At 38.8% G+C, this 25424-nt stretch overlaps 2 protein-coding genes, 1 long non-coding RNA gene and 1 pseudogene across 4 annotated transcripts; 2 read left to right on the top strand and 2 right to left on the bottom strand.

The window, feature by feature from the left end:
* Window positions 1–1628: 1628 nt before the first annotated feature.
* LOC137945056 (uncharacterized protein At4g14342-like) lies at window positions 1629–2276 on the top strand. The gene is made up of 3 exons (XM_068790928.1): window positions 1629–1720; window positions 1837–1960; window positions 2229–2276. Exons 1-3 carry the CDS (start codon window positions 1629–1631, stop codon window positions 2274–2276), a joined length of 264 nt encoding a protein of 87 aa, XP_068647029.1.
* Window positions 2277–5712: 3436 nt separating this feature from the next.
* Window positions 5713–8999, bottom strand: LOC137943978 (uncharacterized). Its single transcript, XR_011110775.1, has 3 exons — window positions 8912–8999; window positions 8331–8401; window positions 5713–6353 (listed from the first exon to the last, which is right to left on the bottom strand). It is a non-coding gene; the product is annotated as an uncharacterized lncRNA (long non-coding RNA).
* On the top strand, window positions 6334–7783 carry LOC137943977 (putative pentatricopeptide repeat-containing protein At3g23330; annotated as a pseudogene).
* A 2890-nt stretch (window positions 9000–11889) lies between the features above and the next one.
* LOC137943975 (U4/U6 small nuclear ribonucleoprotein Prp31 homolog) lies at window positions 11890–25245 on the bottom strand. 2 transcript variants are annotated; one of them, XR_011110774.1, is made up of 10 exons: window positions 25117–25245; window positions 22818–22881; window positions 22546–22611; window positions 21707–21844; window positions 14519–15411; window positions 14094–14164; window positions 13434–13536; window positions 13147–13222; window positions 12310–12504; window positions 11890–12240 (listed from the first exon to the last, which is right to left on the bottom strand). XR_011110774.1 is itself a non-coding variant. In XM_068789435.1 (9 exons), exons 2-9 carry the CDS (start codon window positions 22818–22820, stop codon window positions 12397–12399), a joined length of 1458 nt encoding a protein of 485 aa, XP_068645536.1. In that variant the 5' UTR covers window positions 22821–22881; window positions 25117–25245; the 3' UTR covers window positions 11890–12396. The 2 variants fall into 2 exon arrangements, 1 of the variants encoding a protein (XP_068645536.1); XM_068789435.1 differs by having other exon boundaries at window positions 11890–12504.
* Window positions 25246–25424: the final 179 nt, after the last annotated feature.

Genomic DNA, 25424 nt, shown 5'->3' with positions numbered 1-25424 from the left:
ATAACTTCAAGTAGCTTATTAATAGCATTCTCCAAGTTATCTTCTCTTTCTTTGAAATAAAATTATCAACATTTCAAAAAAAAAAAAAAACAAATGTTTGCTTGAGATACCAGCCAAGGTATGTTTGAAGCAATTGTAGCCGATGCAAAATGGGAAGGGATGGAATTAGTAACCACCTTTCTATTGCAACATAGACATGCAAAGAGCGAAAATAGATGTCAAAGAATTTCAAGGGACTGTGAAAGTTCTAGAGAAATGGCTACTGCAATAGACCCACAAGTTTGATTTGCATGAACAAGTGAGCAGAGCTTGAAAAGGAGCTTCTAAAAAGGCACAAAGAGCCGGAAGGGTGGGTTAAGGTGGTGTTTATTGCAATGACCAAGGAGGTCAATCAATTATGGAACAATAGATGCCTTTTGCAACTATGGCGGGCCAGGAAGTGGGTGAGGAATTAAGTTTTTACTCAATCATAAGTTTCATTGGCAGGCAAAAACAAATCAATCGAGTTTGTTTCAGAGCTGTTGAGTTTTATTTTGTTGAGGTTGTGAGTCTATCTGCTAACACTGAATTTTTTGAGTTATTTTCTTCAGTATCAGTACACTGGTCACTGTGTTTTTTTAGCCACCATATGTGAGAAAATACTACCTTTCACATGTTTTTCTAAAAACGAAAAATTAATGTCATGTAATTATGGATGGCTCATTGAAGTTTTCTCTCCAGTGCTATATTTTGTTCGTCCATTGTTGGCTGAAACTATGAGAGAAATTTGGTTGGAAGGAAGAGCTGTCTTAGAATTAAAGATATCAAAAGGGGGCAGCTACTGAAAAGATACATACTAGTGATATCTGCAATCCTTTAATGTCTGGAGATACGAATCTTCTGGCGTGCAGGTAGAGAGATGCTACCCCCTGTAATTCTCCTTGAAGTTCACTTCGGTTTCTGCAGTTCTTCCTAGAGGTGCTCTTAGGACATTTAGCAGTAATGGTTGCTAGAGGGAAGCTAAGCTGCGAAAAAAAAAATCCTGGACAGGCTTTCATTCAAGGCATTGGCATATTTGTAGTTTTACTGAGGATCTGTTGAACTAGATATGTCTCCTGGTTTTACTGGATTAAGAGAGGTCTTGTGAGGTGGAGTAGTTGCTTGCTTTAAGTATTCTTCCAAAGTAGCAAAAAATATATTTTCTTAGGATACCTTGTTGTCTTTCTCAAAAAAAAAAAAAAAAAAAGAAGTATACCTTGTTGTAGATGCAGGGAGTGAAGTTTTCTGCGTTACAATCGGTACAGTCCGAGTCTATAAATTGTTGAAGGAAAGTCTGAAAATGCCAGTTTGAATTCTTTCCCTAGTGAAACTCTGGGGTAAATTTGATTTGAATTTGGTGGGAGTAATGTAAATCAAAATAACTGTTAAGTGCTAACATTTTAGCTGAAGAATATCTCCCACCTTTAAAGAGAAAAGACAAGATTTTAAAATAATGAATAACATCAGAAATGTTTAATTATTTTAAAGATCTAAGAAGAAGTTTTTAATTCATGGAAACCTTTGCTACTGGTTGTTTTTTCTTCCTTTCAATCATGTCGGTTGTGATCCTTCAAGCAAATTCTACACACATTGACATAGGTTTTTCTTACATGCAGGCCAGCGACAGATTTAACATAAATTCTCAGCTTGAGCATCTGCAGGCTAAATATGTTGGAACAGGACATACTGACTTGAACAGGTTGCAAGTCCCAGAACCCTCAAACATCTTTCTTTGCTTTTCTCTTATTATTTATTTTTTGAAAGTGCTCTTCCATTGGACCATATTTTTCTTATCCACCAAATCATTTTTCTGTGTAGTGAATGGGCAGTGAACATTCAACGTGACAGCTATGCTTCTTATGTTGGTCACTACCCCATCTTGGCTTATTTTGCTATTGCTCAGAATGAATCAATTGGAAGAGAAAGATACAATTTTATGCAGGTAATCATCTTTTTAGCAGTGCAGTTAATAACATTTTTTTTTAAGAATTCCTGCTATTCTGTAATATGATTGTAAATTTAATGGAAAGATTCTGGTTTTGGTAATTATTTGTTCTCGTCTCTGATTACATGATCACTCTTTCTCAGGAACAAAATTAAATACATTAAGTATTTTAGATTTTTCTGAGATGTGTAACCGAAATCTTATTTTAAACATGCACTTAAAGCCTGTGCAGAGACTTTTGACTACTTTCTTTTATTTTCTTTAGAAAATGTTGCTGCCCTGTGGTCTACCTCGAGAAATGGAAGAAGATTGAACTGTACATACATCCAAATTTGAAAGTTGAAGCTTCTGAGATGTCTGTTGCTAAAGCCATTGTCATTTTCTTCCTGCCTTAGTCACTATCCTGGAAAAAAAGTAGTAGAGAAGCTGCCGTGTTACATCTTTTGTAGATGAAACTGCTACTCTCTCAGCTTGTAATTGGGCTTAATTGAGCTCTGACTGACTAGTTCTATTGTCGAGAATAATAGTGTTATTGGAGGGAACATATAATATTTCTTATTTCCAATCCTATTTTGGAGTTTCAGTCTCCTCTGTCTTGAGAGGACTAAACCCATATTGATCTTAGAGTCCATCAGTGTCTCTCTTGTCATTCAAGATATCTTTGCAATCATCACGAGAATTTTTTTTGTTTCTGCAGCTTCCACTGAGATTTCCACCCGTAATGGGTGAGAGAGAGCACACGTAGAAACTAATTGAGGATGCTACAGTTCTAGCTTTGTTTGTAACCAATTTGGAGGTTTTTCATTATTATACTTTTTGGACCATGAGAAGGAAGAAGAGAAATGAAATTTTGGAGATCAATATGGTGCTCTTATGGAGCTAAGGAGAGAAAAATGAGAGATTTTACGGGTTCTGGATAGCAGTTTTTCGTGTATGGAATTGAAGACAAGAACAGGGTGTTGGAAGCAGGGATTAACCCTCTCAATCGACCATTCAGAATAATTATCTTTGAAGTCCCAGTAACTAGGAGAATGACTTTAGATTGAAGTCCTCAGAACAGGTAGCACCCATATGGCAGAGGTAGGTTAGGCAACAAGTTAAACCGGTTTGCAAACCGTTCATGCTCGTCTTGAAAAAAACTTGGTTCAATTCAGTTTTTACTTGAGCTTGCTTTAATTCAAACTTAAAATAAGATTCGTTAAGTATAACAATCCAAATTTGAGATTTTCCAAGCTCTACTTGTTAGCTCATGAGTCAACTCGTTAGTATATTTTTTTACAAAAATATCCTTTACTTTAATTATTCTCGTCCATTCCTTATTTAGTTGGTTATAATTATTCTTATTTACCTCACAGCACAAAGATTTTTTGGTAAAAAACTAAAAAATAAAATCTCAAATTATGTGTAATAAAACAATTTTTAAATATGGAATAAAAAATAAAATTGGGTACGCTGCTGTTTTTCCTTTTTCAATTACGGATTATTTTCAAGGGAAAGTCGAAGGTGAATCGGGGCAATTAACGAAAATTTTTGCTTGAAAGCCTTACCTCCGCGCCGGATTCCATTTCGTCCACTTCCGTGTTGAGCAGGAGTCGCCGTCCGTCGCCGAGGAGCTTCCCTCACCGGCAGGTCGCGCTTTCTCTCTCACTCTCTCTCGACCTTAAATTTGTTTCGGTTCTTCAAAACAATGCAGCAAGTTGCCACCTTTATTCGAATTGGTTGCGTTTGCATCCTTCTCTATAGTCTATCGTCCTTCTACTGCAGATAACTTATAAATCATTGCACCAAAACGGAACACGACGACTTTATTAATGGTCTCCCTGTTAGAAGACATTCTGGCAAGTAGCTCATTTTTGTTCTTACTGTTGTGGGTGGCCTTCGGTAACTTGTCGTGCATTTGTCACTTAAATTTCTCTCGGTTCTATTGTGCACGTTTTATGGTGTGTTCTTGCGTGAGCTAGCACGGAGAGTCACATCGTTCGTCTTTGCTTCGACCAGCTGCGGAGATGGCTTTATTTATTCACAGGTTAATTTGATATAACTGAATAATGATGGTTAGTTTTTCATGCAATCGAGTATGAATTTGTTGATTTATTCCCCTTCTGTGCAAATATTTTGTCCAGATCCTCTCATTGAAGATTTTGTAAATTAAAGATAGTCCCTAGTTACACGTTTGTATACTTCTAAGCCAGTGCCCTTTCACCTATCAAAGGGTGATCGCGAAGTGCATTTCAAATCACAAAAGTAACATCTTAGGGAAGCTTGCGTATTCTATGGATGGACATAAAATGGACTCTTAGGTCACTAGGCATGAAATGTTCGTATATGTTGGTTTCGGGGATATCTTTGTACACACTGTGGGCTGAGATGCTTTTGCTTTAATATCTGGTAGATGTGGGTGACTAAGTAAAACAAAGCAAATTGCTTCTAGGCAATCCTCTTCCTTGATAAGCATTATACATCAACGCTTACCATCAGAGAGGGGGTGACCACGCTAGAAGCTGCTATCAAAAGATGAGGTTTCTAGTAAGTAGTGAGAAAAAAGGAGAGTGCATCAACTTTGTATGGGAAAATTATTGCATAACATCTATATTTTTCTTACTTCTGCTAAAAGGTTACTAGATGTGTTTTCTGTCTCACCAGGACATTACTAATCCAACTTGAGAGTTGCTAGTTGTGTTTCTGTTTGTGAAAGTCAATGCTAATGAATGTTGATACTAGTCCAACCAAGCGTTACACTATATGCTCGGTTGGATTCATTATAATCTCCATCTCAGCTTGTAATATTAATTCTAGAATGTTTATGCTTGATATTCATTATGTATTTCATATAGTATTCCTGAGAGTTGAATTCTTGACTGTAAATTGTTCAATGGTTTTTTTTTTTTTGACAAATAAAATGTTTTATATTTCCTTCTAGTTTTCTTTTCATTCTGCTGGAGCCTTCACAGGTGTGAGTTAAGGAAAAAAGAAACACTTTTAGATTCCATACACTAGTCTTTCTTTTCTCTTGGTTGGTCCAACAGAGGGAACTTTTCTGTGTCTGATAATGATGCCCTTGACAAGATGTTGATTGTCTGTGCACTGCTACTAACGTCGATGCCATATGTTATACCCAATTCATTTTTATTAGTAATTTATTAAATGCTGTATGAGCATGACCTAATCTATATTACATACAGCATGTTGTTCTGCTGCCAACATTTTTATCAGTCATTTGATGCCTAAAGTTTGAAGTTTTAAGTTAATTCAGTATGAAATTTATTACAGTTCAGAAAAAAACATTACAATTATATATGAAAAGTTTGTTACATGGGTGGATATTCTCTCTAAAGCACTTGACAAGCTATTAATTAAAACTATCAAGCAATATGTATTAGATGATACTAATGATTTTTTAGCTCTGTTTTTAAAAATACTAAAATCTTTTGTTTTTCTTTTTTGTGTGCATCCTAACGAGAGAGGCCATTTTTGTTTTCAATGGCCGCTCCCAATTTCTTCACTCTATCAAACAGGAGAAAAGAAATCTCATTTCATCGAATTTTTATTTTTCTTCTCTCTTACCGAATAGGGCCTTAAAGTGATCATCATTGAAACTTCTTTTATCCTCTTTCTAGAAGTAGCTTACATCTATTCTCTCTTTGAACAGAAATTCTTATAGAGGCTAGAAAAGATGTGGTCCACACGAGCAAGTTTGCATTTGAATTTCGTGGACCCAATCCATTTGTTGCTGTAAATTGGAAACCTTTCTACCAAATAGGTTTATTTGCTGTTTTTACCAAGCAAAATCGTTTGTGATTCCTGCCAAGTAGGACTGGGTTGTCCTGATAGTTACATGTGGCGAATGAACACCTTTATTGAACACAATTCAAGCTCAAATGAACTTTCAGACTGGTGAAACATTACTCAACTCTTTGATTCAAAGACTGAATTCCATACAATCAAAATCCCAAGCAAAACAGCTTCATGCTCAAGTTCTCAAAACCAGTAGGTCTCATACTGTCATCAATGCCTTGCTTGTCATCTACTCAAACCTAGGCCTTGTGCAAGAAGCCCGTGCTACTTTCGAGTCACTTGTTGCACCATCTTCTATCTCTTACAAGTCTCTAATAAGATGTTATACTTCCCAAGGATTTTTTTCACCTGTCTATTACATCTTTTGTGGAAATGAGGGCTTCTGGCAATTACCCGGATCATAATATTTTCCCTTCAGTTCTGAAATCTTGTACCTGTTTGATGAACTTGAAGCTTGGTGAGTCTGTTCATGGGTGCATTATTCGTCTAGGTCTTGATAATGATCTTTATACTGGGAATGCATTGATGAATATGTATTGCAAACTGTGGGAAGATGGAGCTGCTGCTGATGGTCTGAATGGAAGAAGATCATATGCTAATATTTCCAAAAGAGATAAAAAGTATGAGTATTCAAGTAAATGTAGCAAGTCAAAAGATATAAGTATATTTAAAGAGCCTAAATATGCTGGAAGCAAGGGTGGTTTTGATAAGATTTAAGGAGAGAGAAGTGCATAGTGTGGCTGATGAGAATTCTCAACAGCTTGAAGGGCTTGGGAGAAGGACAATGGATGGAGAAGATTGCGCTGACTTGGATGAAATGGTTCATTGTTGTAATCCATGTGATGCAGGAAGCCAAGTTGTTGAGCCTTATCGTGGAACAATCAATGGAGTTGCTCTGGAGTCAAGCACTGCAAAGTTTTTTTGTTTCAAGAGTAAAAAAAGTTTTTGAGAGGATGCCAGTGAAGGATCTTGTATCTTGGAATACTATAATTGCAGGACATGCACAAAATGGTTTGCATGTAGAGGCGCTATTGTTGCTTAGGGAAATGGGATTAGCTGGTCATAAACCTGATTCCTTCACTTTGTCCAGTATTCTTCCCATTTTTGCTAAATATGTAGATGTTTATAAAGGAAAGGAAATTCATGGATATGCTATTAGACGTGGACTTGATTCAGATGTTTTCATAGGAAGCAGCTTGATTGATATGTATGCTAAGTGCACGAGGGTGGACGATTCATGTCGAGTATTTTACCTGCTACCCCAGTGTGATGCAATCTCGTGGAACTCCATTATTTCTGGATGTGTCCAAAATGGATTGTTTGATGAAGGACTGAGATTGCTTCGCCAAATGTTGATGGCTAAAATTAAGCCTAGACATGTTACATTTTCCAGTATAATGTCTGCCTGTGCTCATTTGGCAACATTACATCTTGGGAAGCAGCTCCATGGATATATAGGCAGGAGCAGGTATGAAGACAATGTTTTTATAGCTAGCTCACTTGTAGACATGTATGCAAAATGTGGTTATATTCGAGCAGCCCAGTGGATCTTTGATAAGATGGATTCACGAGATATGGTGTCATGGACAGCCATAATCATGGGTCATGCTCTGCATGGAAAGGCCCAAGAAGCCCTCTTCATGTTCAAATAGATGGAACATGAGAACTTAAGACCTAATTATGTAGCATTTGTGGTTGTTTTAACTGCTTGTAGTCATGGTGGGTTGATAGAAGAAGCTTGGAAATATTTTAATAGCATGAAGCAAGATTATAATATTTCACGGGGTTTAGAACATTATGCTGCTATAGCAGACCTTCTAGGAAGGGCAGGAAAGCTTGAGCAATCCTACAATTTCATCTTAGACATGAAAGTAGAGTCCACTGCCAGTGTCTGGTCAACTTTGTTGAGTGCTTGTAGAGCTTACAAAAATATTCCATTGGCTGAAAAGGTGGCACAAAAAATTGTTCTGCGACTTGGCGAATAGCTATGAAGGGAAAGGGGATGAGGAAAGATAGTGGCCAGAGATAATTGTCAGGGATATCAGTCGATTTCACCATTTTAAGGATGGTCTGTGTTCTTGTGGAGACTATTGGTGAGTCATTACAATTAGCATTGATTTCCTTGTTGGCTTCATTCTTTGAAGAAGTTTGGTGAATGCACAGATGCCATTCACTGCACATCATGGCCATTGCTGGGTTGGTCTTTTGGTTGGAAGCAGTAAGTTGAATCCATTTGGCTATTTCATTTTTCACTTTGTTTTCCCCTCTTTCCTGGTGCGTGTCATTGGGGGGCGAAGGGAGGGAAGGAGGTAAGTGTTTGCTCCCTCTCTCTCTCTCCCTCTCTCTCTCTCTCTCTCTCTCTCTCTCTCTAAATTCTCATTTATTTGAACTGGTATTATGATTGTTGAAAGCTAGGAAAGGTGGGAAATGAAATATGTTTGTTTGTTTTTAGGTTACAATTATTGATGATAGACTTAGAAAATATGAACTAATCCTCCCTCAAGTTCCATGTTTTTAGGTTGACCCTTCTTACAGTCAGTTCAACTCTCACTTGATTTATGGATGTTCATACCTAAAGAGCTTTCTTCTGGGACTCCAAACTGCATTCTGTTGGCCAACTTTCTCATATCTGTAACAGCATACCTGCAAAACATATAATTTAATGAATACATCAGATGATCGAGAACTGAAAGGCTTGGTTCTGATAAAAGTCCATTCATGCTATTAAACAGAACAAATTCTATTTCAGAGGGCCCAACAACCAGATACAGTTGGTGCAATAACAATATAGTTGCTGTAGCCACCAATAAGATGCATAATGAGATGAAATGAGAAAGGAAGGAGATATTAATGCAGATGAATGATATGAGGCCACCACCGCCCACCCTATCAACTACCTCAATAACATCTGTATCTCACATTCAGATGGAAAATCAGTGGAAAAGGAGGTTTCGGAATTGAAGGGTGGGATGGAAGAACTCAAAATCGACATGAAGTTAATACGAGAGCTTCTTATGGAACTCTGGGAAGGGATGAGAACCAAGGATAACTCGCCGATGGGAGAGATATCGACGGCTTAAGAGGAGCGACGCTTCGGAGGAGGGATTCGAGGAGAAGCAACCACGGAACAGAGAGGAAGGAGATTGGAGCTACCTAGATTTTTTTCGGTGAAGACCCATAAGGCTGGTTCTACCGCGCCGACCGGTATTTCGCCATCAAAGCCGTCGAAGAGGAAGATAAGATCCCATCGGCCGTCGTTTGCTTGGAGGGAACAGCTCCGAACTGGTTTCAGATGGTAGAAACCAGAGCTCTAATACGTACCGGGTTGCAGTTCCAGTCGGCCCTCCTCCGACGCTTCAATCCGTAGCAGACCAGAGGTCTGTACGAGGTTCACCTCGCACTCCGGCAGGACGACACCATCGTCGCATACAAGAAGCAGTTTGAGCTCCGAGTCAACCCACTAGTGTCTCTCATCACACTGACGGAAAAAGAGAATTATTTTCGGAGGAAATTTTACTAGTAGAAACAGGGAACAGAATCCTCTATATTACTAGCATGTTTCTTAAGCTTCTATATTGTTCTAAAACTCTAAAGCATTTTTCTTTGGGCTTTCGTTATTATATATCTACCGAAAACACTTTTTCATGGAATTATATTTTTTCCCATCTCCTAATTTTTTCTGTATATAGCAAACGGGCAATGAAGTTTCGACGTGGAAGCTATGCATCTTAGTGTTGATCACTACCACTTATTTGGCTTAATAATGAATCAATTGGAAGATCGTACAATTTTATGAAGGTAATCTTCGTCTAATTTTTCTCGCTATTATTTGTTGATCACTATGGGTTGAGGAAAGCTGAAGTTTGCGGGTGAAAGGGTTGAGGGTATATAAAATAATAATGACGTGTGAAACTCTCCTAGAGGCCAATCTGACCGGTCAATCTAACCGAGTAAAATAAGTTGGTTTAGCCAGAAGTTAAATATCTGGTCTAAGTTTCATTTTTTGAATGAACCAGTTCAAATGGTCTTATTGCAGAAGTTTTTCAAGCATTGCTAAGTGGTGGCTGAAAAGTAATTGAAATCAAGCAATCTCTCGGAAAAACTTCCTCACATTAAACTGTGTATAGAAAAATAAAGACTTTGTATTGTGATTGATATTATTTTCTTCAAAAAAAAAAAAAGATTGATAAACTCTCAACACTAGACTTTTCTTATAGAAAAAGACATGTTTTAACACTGAGTTTCCTAGTCGAACGAATCTTTGGATATGATTATTCCTTCTTTAGAGTGCTTGATTGGAAGAAATTCTTTTGTCCTTGATCAACTTGTGTTGCACATGGGATAGATCTTCTCAATATGTTCAACGGATTCTTCATCTTTATCTTCACCGGTCTTGGTGCCACATGTGTGGATGTCTTTAACTTTACATGAGATTTTATAGCTAGTATTGCATGGGGTCACCGATCAAGAAGAACGAGCAAACGGTGACTTTGATTAATTTGGTGGATATGAAGGATGGTCAGCCTTGTACATTAATGCATCCAATGTTTACATTTTTTAACATTGAGATGTTTTCTTATTTTACAAGGTCTTTTTAGTATATTTTCTAGTTTCCTTTCTTGAAGTCTTAGAGAATCATATTTCCTATGATGTGAGGCACGATCATCTTCATTCCTGTAATTCGAGCTGATTGCTATTATGCAGGTTGGGCTTGACGCGAAGGATAAATCATCTCGGCAAGGTGACATATGTGATGGCTGGCATGTAGAGCTGCATGGCTCGCTTGTGTGCTTTGTTTCTTATATTAGTGGCATATAAAGGGATGGGTGGAGTGAAGAGACCGGAGAGAATGAGCAAAGAAGTATAGCCTCCCATTACCCTCGTTCAAATAAAGACAAAATTTGCCTTTGTAAAATAGTTTAAGAAATCAGCAGAAATGGCTTGACTTTTGTCTAATTGGTTCATATGTTTTTGGCTTGGCTTTTACATTTTCTATAAGATATTATTTGATTTATGTAAGAGACTTGACTTTATAAACTGTTGGTAACTCCTTTGCTATTCATAAAGGACAAATGATCTAAGCTTAATGTACACATAACAATACTTTAGTAAAAATAAGTATAATCATATTTCTGAGGATTTTTTAGACCACTAGCTATTTTTCTTTCAATAAACAAAGGTATTGGAATCTCATTGCGGTGACAAACATATTATTTAGAGGAAATTGACCAACAAAATTAGGAAGTTCCAATGAAAAAATAATAGCTTTTTTGTTGTTTATATTTGGCTTTTATATTTGATACAAGTGTTGAGAGGAACCTAACAACTATTTATGCTACTTTCAATTACTTTTGAAAGTATTAATCAATTATTGAAAGATAAAACTCTTCTCATGAGAAGCTTTACTTGTTTTGGGAAAAACATTTATGGTTTTTATAGTTTTTCTTTAATTCTTCTTAACTATTGTAAAACAAAAATAAAACTACGAAAAGTTTCCACATAATCAAACCAAACAGATACATACTAGGCAAAAACCATTGATGTTAACTTGTACCGACATTGTTTATGTTTACGTTTATCTAGCAATTCCTCAGATTAATTAGACTAATACAATTAGGTATTAGTGGCCCCAACTGCAAGATTTTATGGTACAATATGTTTGAGCTAGAGTAATAGAACAAGATGATGAACCCATTCTTCAAATCTTTTTCCTCTTTATGTTTGAAGGAGGCGAGGGCAGGGACTACTGGTTCAATTTTCTTTTACTATTGGTTTTTAAAGAGATTATCTCAATCAATTTGGTTATCTCATCTTGGGGCCTTTAAAGCTTGAAATTCCTCCATATATCTCCTTCTGATTATCCCCAGTTTGGAGAAAATAAGGCAAATCTAAGTTTCAGTACAAAAACCAAATTTGATAACCATGATACATTGCCTCAACAACCCAGTTCTATTGGTCTCAAGATTATCATTTTGATAGTCTTAATGATAATAATCATTTAAATTACTAATGATTTATATTAAACATGTCCTTTAGCTCAAAAGGCATTTTCTAGTAGCATACTCGTTCAATTGTCAACGGACCATTCCAACTGCTCATCCTAATGTAAATCCACAAATTAATGGATTGAATTAGAGGGAAGATCAATTTTCAGTTTGCACATTATCCCAAAGAAATTCAAGATCTCAGCCAACAAAACTGCAAACGTCTAGTCCCTGCATCTTCTGATTACAATGATGTAAAATGTTGCATATGCAAGCAGTAATGAAGAAGCCAAAGTGAATATGAAACAAGATCTGTCACAGTTTTCCCCAGTTATGGTCTACACAAGAAACAGATATTAAGATTTCCTGATATGCAAGAATTATTAAGTTCATAGGCTTACATCAATGACCTGTGACAATATTTAGATGGCCACCACGCATATAAACTACGTTTACAGATCTCCCGTTGGCAAGCACGACTAGTCACCGAGAATGCAACTAAGGAGTCAGAAAACAACAGTTTAGTAGTGTAAGTTGATACTCAGAACCATGCTTCAGATCACTTACTTTTCTAGTATTTGACCCAACAGTAGGATCTTTGTACAGGCGGAGGAACATGAGGCTCAATACTCATGAAAGTCAAAAGTGTCTTCTCTAAGTCCTCTTGATTTTTGAGAAGGTTCCTATCTCTGAAAAGTAGGTACTTTGAGTGCCACTGCCGAGTTGACTTGCATGTGCCTGTGGATTTGTGAGTTCAATACCCTGCAAAGAAACACAGCAGGACATAAGTTTTCACAAACAGGATGGAGAAGGCAAGGTCTTATTGAGGTCCACACTGTAACAATACAAGATTTAAGTGCTACTTGTTCAAAAACATCATAAAGGAATAAATGAAAACTACATAATAACTAATATAATAATTAAATGAGCCTGAAAATTCATGACATTCATGGCCGTCAAATTCTTGACACAGAAAAATGATCTTTTCTGACAAATTAACAAGGACATGTTATGACTAGAAGTGGACATCCCTTATTGCATTCATATAGCAGACTGACTTAAAATAGAGAAAGGATGAATTACGAAAATGAAACATGAAACTTCTGTCTAGGTTTATATTTGATCTTTAAAAACAGTCATTGGAAACTCATCTTAATCCTATCCCATTGTTAAAGAAATGACATCATGGGTGCCCAAACTAAACAACAATATCGAAGAAACAACAACAGAAATAGTAGAGCCAGAACAAGAGAAGCAGCATTTTGATCATATTATTTGAAATAAATAAATAAAAAGTCCTGTTACGCCTCAAATTAAAAAAAAGCAAAAGAAACTTTTAAAAAAAAAGTAAGTCCCGTTGTATCACCAAGTTACCATCCAGAATAGCAGATAAGCCAGACTCACCTGCACGGGTGTAAATGCCAAACTTGAAGTCAAACCCGATGTAGCCCCACTGCTGCCATAGTTCTTTTCCTTGAACCTAAAATATTAAGAAGAATATTAAAAAAAGAAAGGTAGAGTAGGAGGAAATTCCAATGCAAAGAGTAAGTAAATGAATAGCAACAAAAAAAGAATTTATATTAAACAGCAGAAGCAAAATGAACTTGTTTCAAACATAATTATTTAGTATTATAGTGCTAAACTTATGAATGACAAGAAATAGCAGCAAGAAGGCAATGAAAGCAAGTTACTTTTTAGCGACTTTTGCAGCAAGTTTGCTCTGACCAATTGATACACGTAGCTTCCCACTTCCAGCCTGACCAAGCATACCATAACCCTCACCAAGACCATCCCCTATACACAGTAAAAAGAATATCACAACATTAACATTTGGAACTACATATTCAGAGAATCCATGTAGGATGTTTTAATGCTCCAAAAGATTAAATAAGCAACTTTCATAATCTGTGTAGCAGAAACTTGAGAATTGCTTTCTACTGCACTTCTATTTCAAATTCACAAACCAATAATGAGATTAAGAACAAAAGTAAACAAGAGACATGAGCTTAATATTAAGCACAATATTTACCTTGATCTCCATTTAGTTACTAGAGGCTTATAAGACATGGTAAGTGTCAATCCATAGATTCCATTCTATTATAAGAAGACAAATAAAACATATGCACCACTACTCTTGGAGAACACAGAATAAATTACTATAACATGTCATGTGCACTTCAGTGAGTTCATTGTCATCATCATCAACAACAATTTCAGAGCCTTAACCCAATTCTTTGTTGAGGTTAGCAACATAAATCTTCCACCTATATGTACTAGCACTTGTCAGACCATCATTGGGTCACCCTTCTTACAGTCAGTTCAACTCTCACTTGATTTATGGATGTTCATACCTAAAGAGCTTTCTTCTGGGACTCCAAACTGCATTCTGTTGGCCAACTTTCTCATATCTGTAACAGCATACCTGCAAAACATATAATTTAATGAATACATCTGATGATCGAGACCTGAAAGGCTTGGTTCTGATAAAAGTCCATTCATGCTATTAAACAGAACAAATTCTATTTCAGAGGGCCCAGCAACCAGATACAGTTGGTGCAATAACAATATAGTTGCTGTAGCCACCAATAAGATGCATAATGAGATGAAATGAGAAAGGAAGGAGATATTAATGCAGATGAATGAAATGAGGCCACCACCACCCACCCTATCAACTACCTCAATAACATCTGTATCTCACATTCAGCTGCCTTAGGGATCTCCAGATCAAAAAGTGCAATGCATATCAGCAAGAGCAAAGAAAACAAAACCATGGTACCTTTCCTTCATCTTTCGGAGACGACGACCGCCTCTCTTCTTCTTGGGCTCTGAATCAGGAACAGGAAGAGGCTTCGGCTGTTTTGCAGGAGGAGGCTCTTGCCACTTTTCAATTTTTTTACGGACCTCCTCCCGCAAATTCCTACCAGTCTTCCCAGTGGGATCCCCTCTTGTAGAATCCACTCGTGCAGCAAGTGTTGATTTTGCAGCTAAAAGCCGACAGGCACGCATCCTCAAGGCAGGAGGCGTGCTTTGGAAAATCTCCGTTTGCTCAATGTAGCCCACACGAAATTGTGAAGTTGCCGTGGAAAACCCAGCCAGGTTCTTCTTCTTTGCACCCAAAAGTTGAACATTACATGCTGGCATCTTAGCCAAAGAAGACAACCCGCCAGCAGTGCCCATCAGCTTTGCAGCCACTGCACTTCCAACTATAGCAGAAAGATTTGGGGCGATATACCCCATTCTACTTTCCACAAAGTCTAGAACCTTCTTCTTAGCAGAGTCAAGAGTAAGAGCTCGGTCACAGGCATCAATGGTCTTTTGCAGATTCTCTTCAGGAAGAGGCTTACCAGTTGTAGTAGAGGCAGTCACTGAAACAACCATTATAATAGCAGATGGTAGAAGCCCTTCAAGGTCAACTAAAGTCAAGTCCATCTCATTTCCAATCTTTTTTACAACTCGAGCATAATCAATTGGGTGATGCACAAGGGATTCCAGCTCAGGGAACTTTAAGCGATAATTGTCCCGAATGAAATTGTGTATGATAACAATTTCATTCTCAATATCAACTGATAAGGCATTACAGTCAACAATTAGTTGGTACTCAGGATCATCCTCCAAGACCAGCCCATGGTTTGAAATATCAGACCCCTTTTCAAGTCCCTCTTCAACTTTCTGCAGTTCGTCATCCAAATTCGTCAGTTCCATCCCCATTAAGGAAATGACATTTAATCTTGTAAAAGACGCAGTAAGTATCCAGTAAGTATCCATGACATCATTATCGACAAAATGACTATGTAAGAGAAGATTCGCACAACTTTCAGTTACATTTTATTTCTTTTCTTTCAGCAATTATGGCTTACACGTATATGTATATGTGTATGTTTATGTAAGTCTATATTTATATCTACATGTGTATATATAAACATTATGTATAAATATACATGATGTATGATACTTGTTATATTGGAAAATTAAGTGTATATATAAACAGATGGATAATGATTACACCCAAAGAAAGACATTATGATAGGCCCCCAATCTTACAGGTATACAACAAAAAAAAGAAGGACAAATCAGGCAGAAGTAGGGGGAGGAATGGGACAACTCAGCACCCAGGGTGGTAGATCCACCTAGCCACAACAGCAACGGACTGTCCCTTAAGGACAGTTAGTTACGGAAATAAGGAATAATGGGAGAGCTGACAGAGAGAGGGAGGCTTCCAGACCCTCGAAGTCTGGAGAGGATCATCTTTCATTGGCTCGGTACTGTAGCCTCGGTCTCCAACACTCTGGTATCAGAGCGAGGCCGGGCTGGATATGGTGAAATCGAAGATGGAAGGCCGAATGGAATCAGTGGAAAAGGAGCTTTTGGAATTGAAGGGTGGAATGGAAGAACTCAAAATCAACACGAAGTCATTGCGAGAGCTTCTTATGGAACTCTAGGAAGGGAAGAGAACCAAGGATAAGTCGCCGATGGGAGAGACATCGACAGCTTAAGAGGAGCAATGCTTCGGAGAAGGCAATCGAGGAGAAGCAACCAGAGAACAAAGAGGAAGGAGATTGAAGTTACCTTTTTTTTTGGCGCAGACCCATACGGCTGGCTCTACCACGCGGACCGGTATTTCGCCATCAATGCCGTCGAAGAGGCAGATAAGATCCCATCGATCGTCATTTGCTTGGAAGGAAGAGTCCTGAACTGGTTTCAGATGGTAGAAACCAAAGCTTTGATGCGTACCGAGTTGCAATTCCAGTTGACCTTCCTCCGATGCTTCAATCCGTCGCAAACCAAAGGTCTGTACGAGGTTCTCCTCGCACTCCGGCAAGGCGACACCATCGCCGCCTACAAGAAGCAGTTTGAGCTCCTGTCAAACCTGCTTGTCGAAGCCTCAAACAAACTATTTATGGGAGTGTTCATCAATGGCTTTCGGGATGATGTACGGGTCGAGCTCCAAGTCAATCCACTAGTGTGTCTATCATCACATTGATGGAAACCGCTCACCGAATCGACGAGCGCAACTCAATTGTAGGCCGCATGGGTGAGTTTAAGTGGCATGGGCCCAAGCGTGTGGGGATAAGATCGATCACAAGATCAATAGATCGTTCTTCATCTCGGATCTCGCCATGCCCCGAACTGAAGGGGTTTTCCCTTTCCTCTTCGGCGACAACGTCCCTATGCCCCCAACCACCATCGGAAAGGCCTCCAATAGCAACGACATAGCTAGACTTCTCATACTGACAACTTTCTGATGCTAAAGTGTAGGCAAAGAGGGAGAAGTGGCTATGCTTTCGCTGCGACGAGAAATTCTCACCCAAACATCGTTGTAAGCGGCGGCAACTCCAAGTAATGATCGTCACCGACAAAGAGGCCCCTATGCCGGACCGTTTCGACACCCCAGCGAAGGATCTAGAACCCCTTGTGTACGAACTGATCACACTATCCCTCAACACACTTCACAAAGGTATCGCTGCCAGCTAGACGTTGAAGCTAATGGGTACCATAGGGCAGCACGACATCATCGTTCTGATTGACAGCAGCGTGTCCCACAATTTAATCACTGCTTCCCTCGTCCGAGAGCTATGACTTCCAGTCACCCAGAGCAAACCGTTTGGAGTCAAGGTCACCGACGGGTATTGTATCAAAGGTGAGGGGATGTGCCCAGATTTAGTCTTGAACATCCAGGGAGCGGCCATTAAACAACACTTCCTGTTTGCTATGGAAGTTGTTGATGTCGTTTTGGGAGTGATCTAGCTGCGTCTGCTAGGAGATGTCTATCTCAATTGCAGAAATATCTCCATGATGCTCATCTTCCAAGGGAAGAAAGTCCAATTTCAGGGGAGTCCCTACCTTGGCCAGCATAGGGGTATCGATGAAGGCCATGACCAAAATTCTAGAGAAGGAAAGACAAGGATGCCTCGTAGAGTTCTATGGTCTTTCTCATAAAACCATGGTGCAGATAAAAGCAAAGACACCAAAGTTGGCCTCTCTCCTCGAGGAATTCTCTCAAGTGTTTGAACCTGTACCTAGCTTGCCACCATCACGGCCTCATGACCACCCCATTGCCATCAGAGCAAGCAAGCCTCCCCTCCCCCCCCAAAAAAAATAAAAAAATAAAAAATCAGACCCTATTGTTATCCCTACTACCAGAAGACAAATTGAGAAGACTGTAAAGGAGATTTTGACCATGGGGATCATCCGCTCCAACAGCAGTCCCTTCTCCAGCCTGGTGCTATTGGTAAAGAAGAAGGACGACTACAAAGCAATCGATAAGATAACTATACCAAACAAATTCCCCATCCCCACTATTGACGAATTCTTGGACAAGCTAGGAGGGGCACAGGTTTTTACCAAGCTAGACCTCAAATCGGAATACTACCAGATTCAGGTAAAGGAGGAGGACACCCACAAAATGGCATTCCACACACATGAAGGACATTACGAATTTTTGGTAATGCCGTTTGGTCTCACTAATGCTCCATCCACCTCTAAAGTGCTGATGAATCTGATCTTCCAAGCCCACCTCCGTAAGTTCATATTGGTCTTTTTTTATGACATCCTGATATACAGTCCCAACCATACCACTCACTTGTCTCATGTGCGGACCACGCTGAAATTATTGGGAGATAATCACTTGGTGGTGAATTCCAAAAAGTTGTCATTTGGCCAGCATCAACTGAATTACCTAGGGCATCTGATCTCGGGAGCTGGAGTCTCGGCTGACCCTTCCAAAATTGCAGTCATGCTCCAATGGCAACCTCCATCTGACATCAAGGGCCTCTGCGGCTTCTTAGGCCTCACCGAATACTACCAACGGTTTGTCAAAGGCTACAAAAAGATTGTTGAACCTCTCACTCAATTGCTCAAAAAGGATGCCTTCCAATGGACCGATGTCGCCCGCATAGCTTTCGACGAATTGAAGCAGGCCATGACCACAGTGCCAATGCTAGCGCTACCTGATTACTCCAAGTCGTTTGTCTTGGAAACTGATGCCTTTGGCAAGGGTATTGGGGCAGTCCTCATGCAAGAAGGGCACACCTTGGCATTCTTGAGTTAGGGCCTTTCACCCACAGCCCGCCTTAAATCAGTCTTTGAACAGGAATTGATGGTAGTCGTTTTCACTGTCCAAAAATGAAGGCACTACCTTCTTGGTCAGCACTTCATCATTCACACCGACCAAAAGAGCTTATGTTTCCTGACGAACCAATGACTTATGAGGGAGGAACAATAGAAGTGGTTCACCAAGCTCCTAGGATTAGATTTTGAGATCATATACAAACCTGATACAGGCAACAAGGTTGTTGATGCGCTGTCACGAAAGGAGGAAACTATGGAGATATCAACCCTATCCTTAGTTTGTTCCTCTAGACTAGAAGAGTTGGAGCAAGAGATCCATAAGGATGACAGGCTTACCAAAATTCAACAAGAGCTGCTACTTGACAGCAACAACCAGCCGCCTTATCATATCGTTAAGGGATGCTTGATGTATAAGAATCGCTTGGTGTTGCCGGCCTCCGCTACTTATATTCCTGACTCTTTGAAGAATTCCACTCTACCCCCTTCAAGGGGTATTCAGGCTACTATCGGACCTACAAACGGTTGGCCAACGTGGTCTACTAGACAAGCCTCAAACGTGACGTGCAAAAATTTGTTGCTAGCTGTGAGGTATGCCAACTAAACAAGCACAACGCGCTCACTCCAGCTGGATTACTCCAGCCTCTCCCTGTTCCAACCAGGTATGGGAAGACATCTCTATGGACTTCCTTTGTGGATTACCAAGGGCTCATACAGTCAACACTATCCTTGTGGTCGTGGACCGGTTGACTAAGTACAACCATTTTCTCTTCCTCAATCACCCCTACATCGCTATCCAGGTTGCTTCATTGTTGGTCCAAGAGGTCATACATCTACATGGGTTTCCGCGGTCCATTATCTTGGATAGAGACAAAGTATTCATTAGCACCTTTTGGAAAAATCTCTTTAAGCAGTCAGGTACCCAGCTATGCATGAGCTCCACCTACCACCCTATTACAGATGGCTAGACTGAAGTGGTAACAGATGTCTATCCATATACCTCCGTTGTTTTGTGAGCAGCAACCCTCGACATTGGCCTAAATGGATAGCTTGGCAGAATTCTGGTACAACACCACCTTCCACTGAGCCATGGGCATGACTCTACTTTGGTACTCCCTTGGCACATCACCAATAGACGAAGTTGACCAACAACTTCAGGACCGTGATGCCATCCTAGAGGAACTCAAGCTCAATTTATACAAAACTCAGGCTAGAATGAAGATGCAAGACGATACTAAACGAAGGGGCATACACTTCCAAGTAGGAGATCTTGTCTATCTTAAACTATAGCCCTACCGCCTCCGCTCCTTGGCCCGCAAACCCAATGAGAAACTCAGCCCTCATTTCTATGGGCACTTCAAAATTCTGGCCAAAATTAGTGAAGTAGCCTACCGCCTTGACCTCCCATCATACGCTCGCATCCACCATGTCTTCCATGTCAGCCAACTCAAAAAGTCGGCTCATCCTCCCATTTCTTGCCAACCCTTGCCTCAATGCCTCATAGACGACAAGGTACTCTCCGCCCAACCTGCTCATATCCTCAATACCCGGCGTCTACAAGATAGCACCTAAGAGGTACTTATCGAGTGGAAGGACTTTCCTAAATTTTAGGCCACATGGGAACCTTATACCACCATTCTGACCCAGTGTCCTTTCTTCCACCTTGAGGACAAGGTGCCTCTCAATCGGTGGAGTGATGATAGGCCCCCAATCTTACAGGTATACAGCAAAAAAAGAAGAACAAATCAGGTAGAAAGGGGTGAAAGGGACAACTCAGCACCCAGCGGTAGATCCACCTAGCAGCAGCAGCAACAGGACTGTCCCTTAAGGACAGTTAGTTATGGTAATAAGGAACAAAAGGGGAGGAGCTGGCAGAGAGGGGGAGGGACAGAAAAATCTGCAGAGAGGGAAGCTTCCAGACCCTTGAAGTCTGGAAAGGGTAATCTTCATTGCCTCAGTGACAGCAGGTAGGCCTACTGTAGCTTCGGTCTCCAACACGTTACAACCAACTCAGAGGATAGACAAAGAAAAAGAAGAAGAACATCAGACAAGCATAGAAAAACATAAAAATCTAAAAAGGGATAACAAGAAACAAATTGGCCCAAGTTTTGAACTTGGTTATAAGTGTATATCTGAGAACAAAAACAACTGACAAAAACATAATTCAGCTGAGATAGGCAAAGAAAAAGAAAAAAGAACATCAGAAAAGCATAAAACCATAAAAATCTAAGATGAGATAAAAAATAAAAAAACAAATTGGCCCAAGTTTTGCACTTGGTTGTAAGTGTCTATCTCAGTACAAAAACAACTGACAGGAACATAATACCGCTGATTACAAGATCACTCAAATGGTAGAAGTCTCACAGTTATAGCATCTAAACTGCACGGGTCAACTTCTTTTTAAGAGTATATTATACATACTTATTTTTCTTTGCATTACAGAAATATCACTTATGTGAAGTGAATCAAATCACACCAGGCAATAGCTTTAAATAGAGGAATAGATTACTTATTTGAGCACATTACACTTTCAAAAAACTTTATACATATTTCTGTCGGGTGTCTTGAGAAGGATTATGCTGCTGGACATGAGTCCTGTTCCTCTAATTTAACCTAATAGTATATAAAAATTTAAAATACTAAAGATATGATGGAAAGGCACCCAAACTGCAACTCAAGAAAGAAAAGAGTATGCTGTGCTACTAGGTACATCAACATCATCATTAGAGCCTTAGCCCAATGGATCAGCATGGAAAAATAAATATATAAGATGGAACTTTAACCTATACTTCTAAAATAATACAGAGGAAAAGTAGGAATAATGAGGCAGGGGGTGTTGTTGGTTGAAGAAGATAAGAACAAGAAAAACACTACCAAATCTGAAGGTTAGAATACGTACTTGCATTATGTCCATATAACGTTGTGTCTTCTGCAACTTTGAAACACTATCCAAGTCATCGTAGTTAAGAGATTCTATATCGGGTATGTCACCATCAGCGTCTTCTTCCATATCTCTGACATCGTCGCCTTCATCATCCTGCAAGATGGTGATCATCAAAGGTAAAAAAGTAATATGACATTGTTTCAAATAAGTAAAATAACATAAAGAAGACTGCCACAAAGACAAAATTGTGCCACAGACAGATCTGATGGAGAAAAAGTAGTGTTACTACTTTTCTCACGATGAGACTTAGTTTTCAAAAGAAGAAGAGAACTATCAAAGACCTCAAATTGAAGTCACATATTAAATAAAGAAACTAGTAAAAAGATATCATAAAAGAAATAGTGTTTCCACAGCAAGATGTTGTTCAGAAACACCATTCCCACCCAAAGAATCAGGTATGAGGTTTGCAACTATAATGGGTGTGGCTCCAAGATACATTCTTTTTTTTTTAAAAGCATCCAAGATATAATCGTCAGTCCACCTAAATCCATAATCTCAGGATAAAGCTAAACACAACACCAAGGAGAACACCAAGGGAGAGAAAAGGTTCTTGGACATCCCAGCAGACAATGACTGCAGTCCTTCCCACAAGTGGGGCTCACAATAGAAGTAAAAACTAAACCCTTGAAGATAAACTGCAACTTGGCCTCTGCTGACTAGCTACAACCAAAAGGAGCAGAATATCCTAGATCTATGCGCCCATCATAGTGCTGAAAGATATAGATAAAGAAAACCAAAAAAAAAAAAAAAGTATACTACCAATATAGAGAAACAATAGAAGATTGTGTTCTCACCAGAGAAGGTGCTTCATTATCGGATAAATCTTCCAGGTCTGCCAAAAAAGAATCAGCGAGTGTTGCCTGAAAAGAACCAAGAAAAAAATAAGTCACCATCAGCAACATAGAAATAGTAATAGTAACTAACAATTAGTTAAGAAACAACAATCACTGCATACATGTTGCAGCACTTGTTCTAACCACAAAGATTTAGAACCAAAAAAAAATGGATCACAAAATGGCAGGTCATTAATATAAGAGAAGTAGACAAATGTTTCATGATGAATTACCATTTATGGTATCCCAACAGCAGTGACTGACGAATTGAGAAGACTGATCAGATCAATCAGGAATCTGCATGCAAACGAAGGAACAACTGCACCTTATCAGTAGAGCTAAAATTATATTTAGAGAATGCTCACAATCACTATAAAAACTGTGACATAAGATATGGCTAGTAGCCTCATCAATATGGTCACAAGTTGAAGAAAGAATACCATACAACTAGGGAGAAGCATAAAAATAGATATAATTAAACATGCACAAACCGGTGTTCAAATGAATGCCACTTCACTCAGATTAAAAAAAAAAGAATACCACTTAAACATTACCACTAATATATAAATTATTTTTACGATTGCGCATTTAATATATAATTCTAATTGACTATGTAAAGAAAATAGCTAAAGTGTACAACTAATTGATCAGAACTTTTGAGATTACAAATTCTGTTATGCATATCTTTCTGATTGCAGCTTGTCTATACACTAAACTCCTCATTCTTTTTTTCTGTGAAAAATATCTTAACCTCATTAAAATTTGATGTAGTAGTGTTCCTGCTGTGTAAGCATGTGATACAGGATCATTTCAAGCTAAGCAATTCTTTGGGTTAGCAACATTTGTTATAGTTTTACCACAAGCATTATGCCATGATAAAACATAGAGCATTTCTCCACGAGTTCCATCCAAGCCCCTGGTGTTTCTTCAATGCCAATATGCTCTTATTTGTCTTTCGACATGAAGATTTCAAAAGTAAAACGCGTCTAGAGCATATTTATTCATAAGATAAGATAATACAGCCGATTACAAGGCCTACTTTAGTGCAAAGAGACAACTTGTAGTCAAGTTCATTTTCATTTGATTCTTCAACTCTATCTGCTTTAACAACTGACGCCATTCCTCATTCTCAAAAAATAAAAATAAAAAATACTGACATCATTTCTTGTTACCAAGATCTATGTCTACATTCAGCATTTCAAACAATATTCAAAGACCTGCCTCATAGTTGTGTACAGTTTTTTGCATCTACAGTTAGGAATGGTCAGCTTCTATTTCTACAGAAAAGAGCCTCTCTTTTCATTTGAAAGGGAACGTCACCATGAAAGAGACAGCCAACTGCCAACTCCTTTTTTAAAACCACTCCAGGGAAGAAGTAATAATCACATATTTGAAGAACTATGTGGAGATATTTGAGAATCAGTTAATCCTCTTGAAAGAGGCAATCTCTAAATTTTATTAGGCAAAGGTACCTTCATGGTTGTCATATAGTTCAACGGGATAAAGAGCTATAATGAGCTAAAAGTTGTCTTTGCAAGCATTAATTTCAAAGAAGAATTGGCAAATGCTTTACCAAGCAAGCTGTTCAAAAACAAAAAGCTAACCTCGACTTACTTGTGTAACTTTACAATTTATCTCATGGATATCACCTTTTAGTTTTTCCTTGCGATTGCATGTAATAAATCAGTGTGTGTTTTTTTCAGTATCATTTTTAGCCAGTTGGCACATGTCACCTTTTTTGCACAGTAGATTGGACTTAACTTAGATCTTAGCCTAGAACCTATTTTTCTTGTTTGCTCCATATATGTCAGAAAAGAAGGCTAATGATCTGCCTCGGCTATTTAGCATAGACTGTTTTTTGTAGGCTCCCCTTAAAGCATCTTTAAATGCTGAAGATGTTTCCACCTTCTATTGGTTTCTCATCATTCGTGATAGTGTAGCTGAAAACTCCTCACTGGGGGTTTGTTACAGTATTTTGTTCACCTTAAGAAACAGGATCCTCACTCCAACTCAAACGTCCAGCTATTCAGAAACTTCAGGTACTCTTACACAGAGCCTTCACGAACAGCATTCGAATGAAAGATGAAAAAGGAAACGAGAAAATTCAATGGAATGGAAGTGTAACACGGAGGGAAACATACTAAACTCACAACGATAAGGATAAAGATGATGACGACGTATACACGAGAAGAACTAACTGCTCAACTACCCAATACAAGTTTGCAGAATTTCATAATTCCCCTCTACCGGTATCCAGCGTTTCCACCCAGAAGGTAAACCAATAAGAAGGAATACCTACCAAGGCAAAACCTTGACGAATTTCACGTCAAAATATCAGAAGCTCACATAGAATATGCAAATAAAACCCACTATTAGAAACGCAGTGAATTCTAGAACCCTAGAATTTGTCGCCAGCTCTCAGACAAAAACTAAAACCAAGCAGGGAAGCAGAAATAGACGTTATTCAGACCAAATCAACTCGCCATACCCACTGAAAAGAAAAATGCAAAAGCTCATAGAAAAATGACTTACAGTAAGGGATGCAACCTCTACTCGACGGATTTCGAGAAGGCTTCTGTGTTACGAAAATGCGGGAGAGGAAGAGCCAGGGACTGCTCGAACTGCGAAGGGTAGGTCTAGAAGAGACCCAGCGACAACAGCAGCGGTGGCAATTGGCAAAACCGGGAAATAAGCCCAGACCGAGGCCAACTCTGAGTGACCCGGTCTGATGGGACTGATTTAATTGTTAAAAAATCCGACGAGTCCAAAATAATAATAATAAAATAATTTAATATATACAAGGAAAAGAGAAAAATAAATAAAAAATAAATAACAATTTA

Source organism: Aristolochia californica, unplaced genomic scaffold, assembly GCF_029961685.1.
Source record: "Aristolochia californica isolate CCGP_79_NKW_82.1479 unplaced genomic scaffold, dmAriCali1.0.hap1 SCAF_11, whole genome shotgun sequence".
Lineage (NCBI taxonomy): Eukaryota > Viridiplantae > Streptophyta > Magnoliopsida > Piperales > Aristolochiaceae > Aristolochia > Aristolochia californica.
This window is presented reverse-complemented; position numbering and strand designations above follow the sequence as displayed.

Excerpts from the sequence above, each read along its gene's own strand:
- LOC137943975 (XM_068789435.1), bottom strand. Across the intron at positions 13,223-13,433 it reads GCTGCAAAAGTCGCTAAAAA|GTTCAAGGAAAAGAACTATG; the intron begins GTAACTTGCTTT and ends TTAATATTTTAG. Across the intron at positions 12,505-13,146 it reads TGGCATTTACACCCGTGCAG|GGTATTGAACTCACAAATCC; the intron begins GTGAGTCTGGCT and ends GTTTCTTTGCAG.
- LOC137945056 (XM_068790928.1), top strand. The coding sequence starts at position 1,629 with ATGCAGGCCAGCGACAGATTTAACATAAATTCTCAGCTTGAGCATCTG. Across the intron at positions 1,721-1,836 it reads CATACTGACTTGAACAGGTT|TGAATGGGCAGTGAACATTC; the intron begins GCAAGTCCCAGA and ends TTTTCTGTGTAG. Across the intron at positions 1,961-2,228 it reads AAAGATACAATTTTATGCAG|AAAATGTTGCTGCCCTGTGG; the intron begins GTAATCATCTTT and ends TATTTTCTTTAG.